Here is a 13,172-nt window from a genome sequence, read left to right as displayed (position 1 = left end):
ACCGATGTTGGAAAGCTAAATTTCAAAATCTAAATATGTTGAACATGTCTTGATAAAATCACAAGTTCATTAATTTGAAACTTGAAATTTTAAAAATGAAAATTTAAAATTGTTTGAGTCTATCAACCAAGGTCATTAATTTGGACTTGGGAGATAATTGGATATCCCAGGTCATTAATTTGAACTTGATTATCTATGAGGGTTGCTGAATTTGATCATGCTTAAAAGTCAAATATGATAATAGACATTTGTATGTTTATAAAACTCTCACCAGTTGAATCTAAAATGTTTATTTGAATTTTGGTGAGATTTATCAGGAAGCTAAATGAAAGGGGGAGCAAGATGAATCGTCAAATCTTAGAATTTCAAAGCAACATTCAAGGGGGAGATTAGAGTTTTACTTTGATCACTTGAAGAAGTTATTCGTGGCAGGTCAAGATTAAATTTCACAGATTTCTAAGCTTTGTCTAAGGGGGAGTCTGTGAGTGCATTATTTGTATGTCCATAGTTAGAAATCTGTCTGTATGTGTAATGTCTAATGTCTTGAGTCTGTAAAATACCGGACAGAGGTTTCATTATGTGTTGTTAGGATATGTTTGACCAGGTCAGGATACAATACGACATGATGCGAAGAAACCGAACATTATCAAGTATGATGTCATCATTATTCAAGATGACGTCATAGATATCTAATATTCAAATAAGTATGAATTCAATGCATGCAAAGCCATAAAGTAGGGACATAAATGAATACATACACTAAAGGACAAAAGTTATACCAACTCGCACGACAGGAGTACAAGTCGTACGAATTGGATTCAAGTTGCAACTTCGCACGGAAGTGAGAGGCAACTAGTACGAGAGAGACAGCATGTTCATTTAGAACGAATGAGGGACTAGTATATATAGATGACATGTCCAGTCGTTCAAACTAACACTTCAGTTCAACACTTTGAATAACACGGCTTCACAACAGACAGTTAAACACAAGTTCTTCTAGTTCATTATTGATTAAAACACTTCTGATTCTCATCATATGTATTCTATTTTGAGTGTTACTGTTTAGATCGAGTCGAAACTCTGTCCGATTACGTTCGTTTGGAATAAAACAACGTTTATTTACGATTCGCGTTATCGATTATGCTTCGGTTTAACGGATTCCGCACGTTAAACCCAATTTATCACAGAGCTTGTGATCGTTACGATCCGATCTGAACTCACATATTTTTTAATTCATACGTCAATACTGACCAAGACAACTATCAAAACGTCGACAAAAATGAGTAGGTCATCACAATACTTTTGGATTTTTTTAAACATTATAGTATAACAAAAAGAAGCCTAGCCGTCAGATCCCTCTACTAATCGACACTCAGCATTAGCCCTTGTGTTAAGTCTCCAGATTGTGAGCATTAGCGGTGACTTATTTGGTGTCGCCGCTAAAAACGTCGTCGCTAATGCTCATGTTTCTTGTAGTGTTATAAGATTTGATAAGAATATGTAAAAAAATATAAGTTCGTTGTGGAGAGAGAAAAGTGTAACTAATTACTTATAATTATGTTAAAACTTAGGGATTTAAGGGGGTGTTTGGCTTAGCTTCTTGAAACAACTTATTGACTTATTGGCTTTTTCAAGCCAATAAGTCAAAATAATGTTTGGACAAGTGAAAAGGACTTTTTAAAACAAATTTTTGTATAAGGTGGAAAAGTCATTTTGAGAAGCCAAGGTTTCCTAGTTTTTCAAAATGACTTTTCCATCTTATACAATTTTTCTTTTCAAAAAGTCATTTTCACTTGTACAAACATTATTTTTACTTATTGGCTTGAAAAAACCAATAAGTCAATAAGTTGTTTCAAAAAGCTAAGCCAAACACCCCTAAGTACGGGTGTTCAAAATTGGATTATCCGATTTTCGGATATCCGAAATTTTCGGATAGTGATTTTTCATATCCGAATCCGTATCCGAAATTTTGGATATCTGATTTTCGGATATCCGAAATTTCGGATACGGATTCGGATATTCAAATGGATATCCGGATTAAAAAAAACTATTTGCTTCTTCTTTAAAACCACCTCACCTTCAGAAATAAGCTCACAATCTGAGTTAATTTCATCATGAATTTACAATAGACCAATTAACTCTATAATAAAACAATCACAATCTATATTCATCTAACACGATTAACAATTAACAAAGTTTTCACACTTTACTTTTCTATCTATATGTTACTTTATAAAGAACAGACAAATATTAACAATCAAGTTTATATGTAGAGCAGAGGAGAAACCACGAAATCAACAAAATCGAGCCAGCGATGAAAAAGTGAATGTTGCAGTATGCCACGGGCGACGGGAGCGATGGTGAATAGGAGAAACAGGACGGTGATAGGGAAGGGGATCGATGGCGGCGACAAATGGGAAGGTGGAGACCGGCGACGGAGGTAGGAGCGGGAAGGTTGTGATTGCGAGGTGAGGGTATAAGAGCATTCTCATCCAATCCATCAAATTATACATACATTCCACTAAAAACAACTCCTATATCAATATATTTTCACTAAAAACAAATACTTTTTCTCTCTCCTTTTCAATTAAATAATATTATCATTACATTTTTCTCTCTCCTTCACTCACAACCACTTTCAATATATATTAAAAAAATTATACTGGGTGAACAGAGTCCCTCCAAATATACAGATGAACAGTAACATTTTCTCTCTCCTCCAGTCACAACCATTTTTTATACCCTTTATAATATAAAAACTACCCCTCACATATTTTGATGGTTTGGATGAGAATGCTCTAAGACGTGAGAGCAGAGGGTGGGTGCAAACCCTAATTTGAATTGGTGGTGACCAGTAACCTTATGTATATATATTTATTTATTAATTTATTTTTTAAGTTTCGGATATCGGGTAATCCGATTATCCGAAAATTTTAAAAATCAGTATCCGAATCCGAACCCGAAAATTCGGATTATCCGATTTTCAGATATCCGAATTTACGGATATCCGAAATTTCGGATAATTCGGATACGGATTTTCGGATATTTCGGATTCGGTTTCGGATTCGGATTTTTTTTTGAACACCCTTACCCCTAGGTGTACTAAGATGAGGGACTAAAATATAATTATTAGTTAAAAGACCAAATTACCTTCATTTTAGGGGTGTATTTATAAACTAAAAGAGAAAAAGTTCTTATTTTTTTGATATCTTAAAATGTCTTTCTCTAGAGATAACAATTGTTTTTGTTTGCTACTTTTATTAATAAAATGAGATTGGTATTATTATTACTGACAGAATTTCTAACAGACGACTAGATTAGGAATAATTTCTGGTAAGTTAAGCGTTTGCGAAGCATTATTTCTTTGACAAGTGTCGGGTTTCCAACTGTCAGTAACCAATACCAGATAATCAAACTTAGAAATAGCTGACCTAGACAATTATCACCAACGGATAACTGACCGAGCATACCATTTAGAGAAAAACAGTTTTATCGTAACCGACCGAGCATACTATTTAGAAAAAAAAAAAACAGTTTTATCAAACTACGGTATCCATGATAAATTACCCGAGGCTATTTTCCACCTTTTTGTAGCTTGTTGATACCCAGTTTTCTTCAAGTGGAAGCTTAACACCAACTTTTTCTGTTTCTTTCATACGCTATGCTTTTCCCTTAGAATATAGGCTCATCTTGATTCAAACCTCGTGACTAAAACATAGCGTATCGACTTCCTAAAGAAACTCGATCGGCCCTTTGATCTTCTTACCAATCCTCTTATTGGTCTTGATCCTCCTGATTGTTTCTTCCTTGCCAACTCAAACCTTTGTTCAATCCTTGGTCAAACCTAAACCCGGTCAACCCAAAAAAAATATTACTTGATTAAACCAACTTGTTCAACCCAAAGACTTTGACCTTACACGTTCAATTATGATAATAAATCAACCTGCTTGTCGATTTAATACAAACGTAGCAGCAACCAAACTTGTTGAACAAGAAACTAATTTGAATTAGTTACCGACCCTAACCGACTTGTTAAGAAGTACCAATTTTACCCAATCTGATTAGCCCCGGACAAGTTTTCAGAACGAACCCCGCTTGCTTACACAAAAACCCACTTAAGAATATAACAAGGAAATTTCCCATCAAGGTTCGGATGTCACTCCTGTTTTGAGGGCAAATCTCGTGCAACATACAAACACTAATTAACAGCGTTTTCAAAGTATCAACTGTATATTGTGTCAGCCTTAGGAAAGGCATGTAAGTTTAACAGGAGAATATGCTGCTAGGAAGCAGATACGGTAGAATGCATACGACTTAAGCAACAAATAAGAGTCAAGATTCCTAGAACTATAGACTAGGGCAAGTATTCCTACTTATCCTAATTCCCTATAGTTATGGCTCTAATACCAATCTGTCACACCCCAACCGATGGCGGAAACATCGGGGTGCGAGCACTAAGCGTTCACCTTGAAGTTCCAACTCCCTGTGGTTCTTGATTCGAAGGTAACTCCCTTGATGTCGGCTACTACATTCTGAAGGCAACTCCCTTTTGATAGTGCCAAATCATAAACTTACAATATATTTATTCATTCACCTTGAAGTTCCAACTCCCTGCGGTTCTTGATTCGAAGGTCCAGCATCATCTCCATCCTCCTCGTTATCCCTATGTAGCCGTTTCATTCCCATCAAACACCAATAAATAATAACTAAAATTAGCAATTATAACTATAAACTGTCAAAACAGGTATCTTATATACAGATAGAAACCTGTTTGGACTCTGGAAGCTTGTTTGCAACTTCCCAGTAATGCTTGTACCTTAAATGTGGGTGTCCATAGAGGGTGTGGCATTGTCAAATTGTGAAATAATATATATAAAAAATAGTATCTATCACCATATCTTTTTCTTCTCTCTTTTAGAACAAAAATCTATGTCTTTGAACACCCCACTTGTCATCAACATTACTAAAAATTATACTAAATAATCATTACCTAATTATAACATAACTTTTATACACACAAACTTATTAATCCACGGGGGATCAGAAGAGATGCCAAATCAGTCCTTTTAAAAGTATCCCATTTCACCTCTTCCTAAAACCACGAATCCAATTCAAACCCTGGAATTCAATACTCAAATTCAGCATAGAAACAACAATCTGGAAGCCAAATCCTCACGTGTCTCATTCATAAAATCATCACATATTTAGATAAACTGGCAAACATTAACTAACAAAAAATCCAAACAAAAGTACTACATTAATTCAAAATTTGGTTAGAGCAACAGCGATATAAAAGAAACGGAAAAAGTCATAAAGATAACTCACATCATTTAGGATTAGGACCAGATTCATACAAAACATGGATGAAGAACAAAGGAATCTCAAATCTCTCCAATGGTGGTGCTAGTCGGCGCCCCATCTCTCGAATCTTCTCTCCTTCTTTCAAGATGAAGAGCAAAAAGAATTTTGGTGAGTTTAGGGTTTGTGGAGAATAAGTGTGAGAAAGAAGAATAAGAACATACCTATGATTAATATTGACGAATCGATGAAGGAAGAACTGGATGAAGAAAATGATCGCTTAGGGTTTGGAGAAAAGAGAAAGCGTGAAGGAGAAAATGAGGCGAATGAAAGATTTAGGGTTTTTTAGGTGAAAAAATAAAGGGGATGGTACTGTTGGGCGGGAAAATGGAATTGAGGATGCCCTAATCAAGTGACACATGGCCCAAAAAACTTTCATTTATTATATATAAAAGATTATCATTATTTATCGAAGGAATGTTGGAAAAAAGTCAATCTTGTGGGCCGCCAATAATAACAGTGCACGAAATGTTTACGTGAATTGCATGGGCCATGTGGATCAATTTTTGTATGTATGGTTAAAGAGATTAAAGATCATAACATGACTCTTATAATTCATATTGGGCCGTTAGAGACATCTAGGGAACACATAAAAAGAAAGAAATCAGATAGGAGAGCCGGACAGCAGGACGCAAATTACATCAGAGGGGGGCATCATATGGCTGGAAAAGAGACGCAGGAAGACAGGAGGACGAATTTTAGAGATTATTTGGCAAGGATCAAGGCTACGGAATCATGGGAATCAAGTGGGAAGCTTAGAGATCAAGGAACTACCGGGTTTTATTATTCGGTTTCTTTTATTTTCTAGTATTCTTGTTTTATTCTAATGATTTCTTGTTCTAAACCATGTTTGATTGTTTTTAAGACTATGGTTCTTGGCTAATCTTATTTAACTACCTAGACTTGGATGAATGATTGCTAAAGTTTTGATTTTTATTATGAATTTATGAACGCTATGGATTATTTATGATTTGTAAACGACTTGTTCTATCGGTTAGATGTGTTTGCGTGCTTGATGTTGTTTGAATATTGTTTGTTGCTTCGCATGAATATTGGTGACGGTCTTTATCACATAATAGAGCCGTGCTAGGTTTTAGATTTTGGTGACTGTCGATATCACATAATAAATCTTTAATTTTAGGGTTAAATCGACCGATAAACCTTAGAAGTAATATTCGGTAATCTTATAAAATCAAGTGTTCTACTAATCATCAATAGCTGCAAGGTTTCGAGATTATTGCTAGGTCTAAGCGATTAAACCGTAAGGTGGGTCCTTCTTAGGGAGTAAACCTATTAGCTGCTGTCTAGCAAGTCTAACTGAGAAAACTAGTCTATCATTGGTTTAGATCTCGACAGGGAGTGAGCCTCATAGGATACTTTTATAAATCCATTAGGTGTCTTGCAAAAGAGTTTAATAACTGGTACTCTAAACAACCTCTAGGGTGTCATAGCCTGCTCTTGAGAAGGGTTAGGAGTCCTTCAGATTTCCCGAAAGGTGAGAACTTTACGATCCCGGTTCCATAGTAGACAACTTCCAAATATAATCTTAACTAAAAGCAACCAGGATTCCAGTCTAGGTAGTGTTTCCACCATCTCAGCAAAGTCCACAGCAATTCGTCTAGTTAGCTTACTTAATTAATTTAGTTTTAATTACCTTCTTAGGATTTTTAGAAACCCCCCCCCCCTAAAACATAAAAATAGTTAAGTATTGCGTCAGAGTCAGTTTAGATAAAGTAATTAGCGTAATTAATTAGAGTCTCGTGGGTTCGATATCCGGACTTACAGTAGCTATATTAGAGTCGATCGGTACACTTGCCGGTTAGTAGTTTAGTGTGTCTTAGTGAGTCTAAAGTATTACTTAGAGTCTAGAATTAAGTTAATTTAGTTAATTTTATTAAACTACTTTTTAGCATATCAAGTTTTTGGCGCCCTTGCCGGGGGATCAGAAGAGATGCCAAATCAGTCCTTTTAAAAGTATCCCATTTCACCTCTTCCCAAAACCACGAATCCAATTCAAACCCTGGAATTCAATACTCAAATTCAGCATAGAAACAACAATCTAGAAGCCAAATCCTCACGTGTCTCATTCATAAAATCATCACATATTTAGATAAACTGGCAAACATTAACTAACAAAAAATCCAAACAAAAGTACTACATTAATTCAAAATTTGGTTAGAGCAACAACGATATAAAAGAAACGGAAAAAGTCATAAAGATAACTCACATCATTTAGGATTAGGACCAGATTCATACAAAACATGGATGAAGAACAAAGGAATCTCAAATCTCTCCAATGGTGGTGCTAGCCGGCGCCCCATCTCTCGAATCTTCTCTCCTTCTTTCAAGATGAAGAGCAAAAAGAATTTTGGTGAGTTTAGGGTTTGTGGAGAATAAGTGTGAGAAAGAAGAATAAGAACATACCTATGATTAATATTGATGAATCGATGAAGGAAGAACTGGATGAAGAAAATGATCGCTTAGGGTTTGGAGAAAAGAGAAAGCGTGAAGGAGAAAATGAGGCGAATGAAAGATTTAGGGTTTTTTAGGTGAGAAAATAAAGGGGATGGTACTGTTGGGCGGGAAAATGGAATTGAGGATGCCCTAATCGAGTGACACATGGCCCAAAATACTTTCATTTATTATATATAAAAGATTATCATTATATATTATCATTATTTATCGAAGGAATGTTGGAAAAAAGTCAATCTTGTGGGCCGCCAATAATAACAGTGCACGAAATGTTTACGTGAATTGCATGGGCCATGTGGATCAATTTTTGTATGTATGGTTAAAGAGATTAAAGATCATAACATGACTCTTATAATTCATACTGGGCCGTTAGAGACATCTAGGGAACGCATAAAAAGAAAGAAATCAGAGAGGAGAGCCGGACAGCAGGACGCAAATTACATTAGAGGGGGGCATCATATGGCTGGAAAAGAGACGCAGGAAGACGGGAGGACGAATTTTAGAGATTATTTGGCAAGGATCAAGGCTACGGAATCATGGGAATCAAGTGGGAAGCTTAGAGATCAAGGAACTACCGGGTTTTATTATTTGGTTTCTTTTATTTTCTAGTATTCTTGTTTTATTCTAATGATTTCTTGTTCTAAACCATGTTTGATTGTTTTTAAGACTATGGTTCTTGGGTAATCTTATTTAACTACCTAGACTTGGATGAATGATTGCTAAAGTTTTGATTTTTATTATGAATTTATGAACGCTATGGATTATTTATGATTTGTAAACGACTTGTTCTATCGGTTAGATGTGTTTGCATGCTTGATGTTGTTTGAATATTGTTTATTGCTTCGCATGAATATTGGTGACGGTCTTTATCACATAATAGAGCCGTGCTAGGTTTTAGATTTTGGTGACTGTCGATATCACATAATAAATCTTTAATTTTAGGGTTAAATCGACCGATAAACCTTAGAAGTAATATTCGGTAATCTTATAAAATCAAGTGTTCTACTAATCATCAATAGCTGCAAGGTTTCGAGATTATTGCTAGGTCTAAGCGATTAAACCGTAAGGTGGGTCCTTCTTAGGGAGTAAACCTTTTAGCTGCTGTCTAGCAAGTCTAACTGAGAAAACTAGTCTATCATTGGTTTAGATCTCGACAGGGAGTGAGCCTCATAGGATACTTTTATAAATCCATTAGGTGTCTTGCAAAAGAGTTTAATAACTGGTACTCTAAACAACCTCCAGGGTGTCATAGCCTGCTCTTGAGAAGGGTTAGGAGTCCTTTAGATTTCCCGAAAGGTGAGAACTTTACGATCCCGGTTCCATAGTAGACAACTTCCAAATATAATCTTAACTAAAAGCAACCAGGATTCCAGTCTAGGTAGTGTTTCCACCATCTCAGCAAAGTCCACAGCAATTCGTCTAGTTAGCTTACTTAATTAATTTAGTTTTAATTACCTTCTTAGGATTTTTAGAACCCCCCCCCCTAAAACATAAAAATAGTTAAGTATTGCGTCAGAGTCAGTTTAGATAAAGTAATTAGCGTAATTAATTAGAGTCTCGTGGGTTCGATATCCGGACTTACAGTAGCTATATTAGAGTCGATCGGTACACTTGCCGGTTAGTAGTTTAGTGTGTCTTAGTGAGTCTAAAGTATTACTTAGAGTCTAGAATTAAGTTAATTTATTTAATTTTATTAAACTACTTTTTAGCATATCAAGTTTTTGGCGCCCTTGCCGGGGACTCTTTGGCGATTGCGTTAATTACTTTGTTTGGACTTGTTTGACATCATACATGCTAGATATTTTCTTTTGTTTGAGTCGTAGGAGTCTAATTATTCTAGTGTCTTTTATATTTTGTTGAGTCGTAGTTAGAGTCAGTTTGCTTGCTTTTGTGCTGGTTTTTCAGTGGATGCCCCATACGCGTTCACAAGGACCGCCGCTGAAGCCACCCTTCTCCTCTTCAAATCTAAATGTTAGTTCTTCTTCTTCATCTTCCACCCTTTCCGACTCTACCCTCCACTCTAAACCACCAGCCTTTAACTTCACACCAAAGTCATCACCACACAATTCACCACCACCTTCCCGTCCTGCTAGCCCACAACCCGTTGTCCACATGGCAGGTCGTCAAACAGTTCATCAACAATCCACCGCCGGTTTCACCGGTGAGAACTCACCCATCACCCTTCCCGCCATCAATAATGACAAGACTTGGAAAATCCCTTTGTACATCATGACCGCTATCACCAACTCGTGTCAATTTCATGGTCATGATGACGAAGACGTACCCGCTCACATTAACCGCCTTACCCGTCTTTGTGGCACCTACTCTATAGAGGGTGTTAATCTTGATGCTCGATACCTACAGGTCTTCCCTTTCTCACTTGCGGGCCGCGCAGCCACCTGGCTTGATTCGCAGCCCGTAGGTACTTTTACCACCTGGGCCACCCTAAGAGATGCCTTTTTAGCCAAATACTTCCCACCTGCCAAGGCATCCCGACTTTGCAATCTGATCCATTCGTTCCGAATGGAGCCTGATGAGCCCTACCACCTAGCTTGGGAGAGGTTCCAAACCCTCCTTTCACGCTGTTCGCAGCACGGTCTAGCAGATTGGGCACTTGTAGAGAAATTCTACAATGGCCTTACTCCCAAGGTTTGAGCCTGATTTGATACTTCCGCAGGAGGCCACCTTATGGGTAAGAAAATAGTGGCCGAATGCAATGACCTATTCGAGAGTTTCGCCCATTCCGACATTGACCATCGCGCCATCGATAGGACTTCCATTCCCGTTTCTAGTACTTCCTCGGCCGGTCGAGGAGTACACCAAATTAGCTTGGATAAATTGATGGTTGCGGCGTTGGAAAACCTTGAGAGAAGGCTTACCAATAGGATGAACGATTTAGAGAAGAGGGTCGATAGGTGTGAGGTGTGTAGAGGGGGTCACGATACCATAGATTGCCCCACACTCACGGTTGAGCAGGTAGAGTTCATAGCCAATAGAGGTCCAACAAACCCTTTCAACAATTCAAATTTAGGGTCCAATTGGCGTAGTAACACCTTCCATCTTCCGGTAATCCCCCCGATTTCCAATCAGGTTCAAATCAAAACAGGGGGCAGGCTTATTATTCTAGTGGGGGTTCGAATCAACAGGTTCAGTTTGGTAGTTCAGGTTCAGGAGGTCAGTTCAATAGTGGGGGGTCAAACAGTCAAGGTTCAAACAACCAAGACTTGGGTAGTGGTCTAGATGAGATTAAAGCTATGTTATCCCAAATACTAGTTGAGAATCAAGCAACCAAAAGGACCTTAGAGGCCACTCAAAGAACCCTAGAGGACCATGCCATATTTTTAAAGAACAATCACTCCAACTTTTTGGACCTTCAAAGGCAAGTCAGTGACATAGATCGTCAATTGCAAGAAAGGTGTTGCGGTCAGTTCTCGGGTAACTGCCAACCCAACACAGTCAATCATCATGTTAAAGCTATATCTACTAGGTCGGGTCTAGAGTTAAGAAAGGTTGGTCCACCACCGGTTCGAATAGAGGAAGAGGAGCCGATGGATGACGAGATAGAGCTAGAGGCACCTCCACTAGAAAAGAGTGTTAGGAGTCCGGTTAAGATAGTTAGACCGAGTCCTGAGATTGATCATGCTCATGCTCCTTATCCTGAACGTTTAAAGAACCAAAAATTCCTAGACATGTTCAAACAATTTCAGATCAATCTACCGTTAATCGAAGCCCTCAAGCATATGCCGAAATATGCTAAGTTCTTAAAAGAAATCCTAAAAGGGAAAGATAAGTTAGAGGAAATTTCGAATGTCTCCTTGAATGTCGAATGCTCTGTCGTGGTCATGAACAGCCTACCGGAGAAACTAACAGATCCGGGTATCTTCATGATCCCGTGTTTGTTTGGTGGTGATGTTCAAAACCACGCATTGGCCGACCTTGGTGCTAGTATTAATTTGATGCCATATTCATTTTATGAAAAACTAGGCCTTGGTGATCTAAAATCCACTCGTATGACCCTATCTTTAGCGGACAAAACGGTTAAGTATCCCCGGGGAATTGTAGAGAATTTGTTAGTAAAGGTCGATAAGTTTGTCTTCCCGATGGACTTCGTAGTACTAGACATGGAAGCCGATGAAAACGTACTGTTGATTTTAGAACGTCCATTCTTGAACACATCCAAAGCTCTAATAGATGTCTACTTAGGCACTATCACACTTCGAGCGGGGGAGGAATCGGTAGTTTTTAAGGTTACCAAATCGAGAGGGTCGAATGATAGAGTGGAGGCAGTGGTGTCGGTAGGGAAGAGTGGGAAAGATATGAGAAGTGAGAAAGAGGTGGTAAATGGTCCTAGTCTAGAGGAAGCGATAGGACCTAAGTGTGGGGATCCACCTGATAGGAGAGTTAAGGATTTAGAAAAGAGGGTAAAAAGGTGAGAATTAAAGCTGGAGACACTGAGTGAAGCTTAGTGTGGGGATAGATTTCGGTTTGAAATGTCTAGGTTCAAACCGCCCGATGATGAGTTGAGAGGTTGTGAGAGGTATGGAGGAGTTTGGGGAGATTCGGGTAATTATAGGTATGATGGTGCTATAGCCCGTGAGTCTTGGTATGGAGGTGAGCTGCGTCTACATGATCCCCCGTGAGTGTTAGAAAAGTTGATAGCCCACCTGTAAAGTTTGTAGATTTTGAGGGTTTATCGTAGTTTTAGGTATTTTCGTGTTTTGTGTTTTCATGTTTGCTTAGTTATTGAGTCGTTTATTTTGTATCATGAGTCTAAGTTAGTAGCTTTGAGTCAGTCTTTTGTTTAGAGTCGTTACTGCTTTGGTTTTTGTTTGTCTTTATTTATGCATATTTGAATATGTACCACCTGTACTCAATCTCCATTCGGGTGATTTTGGAGCTGCTTATCAGATATCAAGCATTTTCCGAGTATACTAGTCAGTGTCAAAGCCGATCGTGACCGAAATGCTATACGATCGAGCTGGATTGGATGAGAGCTTTGGAGCATACGCGTTATAAACCAGCTAAGTCCTTTCCGATTTGACTTTGTCTTTTTTATTTCTTATTTATTTTTAGCCTTTTGAGTCGGTTTCCATCCTACGTTGACGGCAGTGTAGAGTTTAAGTGTGGGGATGAGAAACTATTGTTTAGTGTCTAGTTAGTAGTGTCTTTAGTCATAAAATTTGAAAAATTAAGAATTTAAAAATCCAAAAAAATTGAAAAAATTTGAAAATGTCTCTTGTTTTAGATGTTTGCAAATAAAAACGGAAAATGATAGAAAAAATCAGTTTTTGTTCGGGTTTCAAATAATAATAATATGAGAATAAACAAATTAAGCTTGTGTC

At 37.7% G+C, this 13,172-nt stretch overlaps 1 protein-coding gene across 1 annotated transcript; it reads left to right on the top strand.

The window, feature by feature from the left end:
- Positions 1-10,518: 10,518 nt before the first annotated feature.
- LOC110931967 lies at positions 10,519-12,470 on the top strand. The gene is made up of 3 exons (XM_022175335.1): positions 10,519-10,896; positions 10,977-12,259; positions 12,329-12,470. The coding sequence occupies exons 1-3, from the start codon at positions 10,519-10,521 to the stop codon at positions 12,468-12,470; spliced, it is 1,803 nt and encodes a 600-aa protein (XP_022031027.1).
- The last annotated feature ends 702 nt before the right edge of the window (positions 12,471-13,172 follow it).

The sequence above is a fragment of the Helianthus annuus genome, chromosome 3 (genome assembly GCF_002127325.2).
Source record: "Helianthus annuus cultivar XRQ/B chromosome 3, HanXRQr2.0-SUNRISE, whole genome shotgun sequence".
Classification (NCBI taxonomy): Eukaryota; Viridiplantae; Streptophyta; class Magnoliopsida; order Asterales; family Asteraceae; genus Helianthus; species Helianthus annuus.
This window is presented reverse-complemented; position numbering and strand designations above follow the sequence as displayed.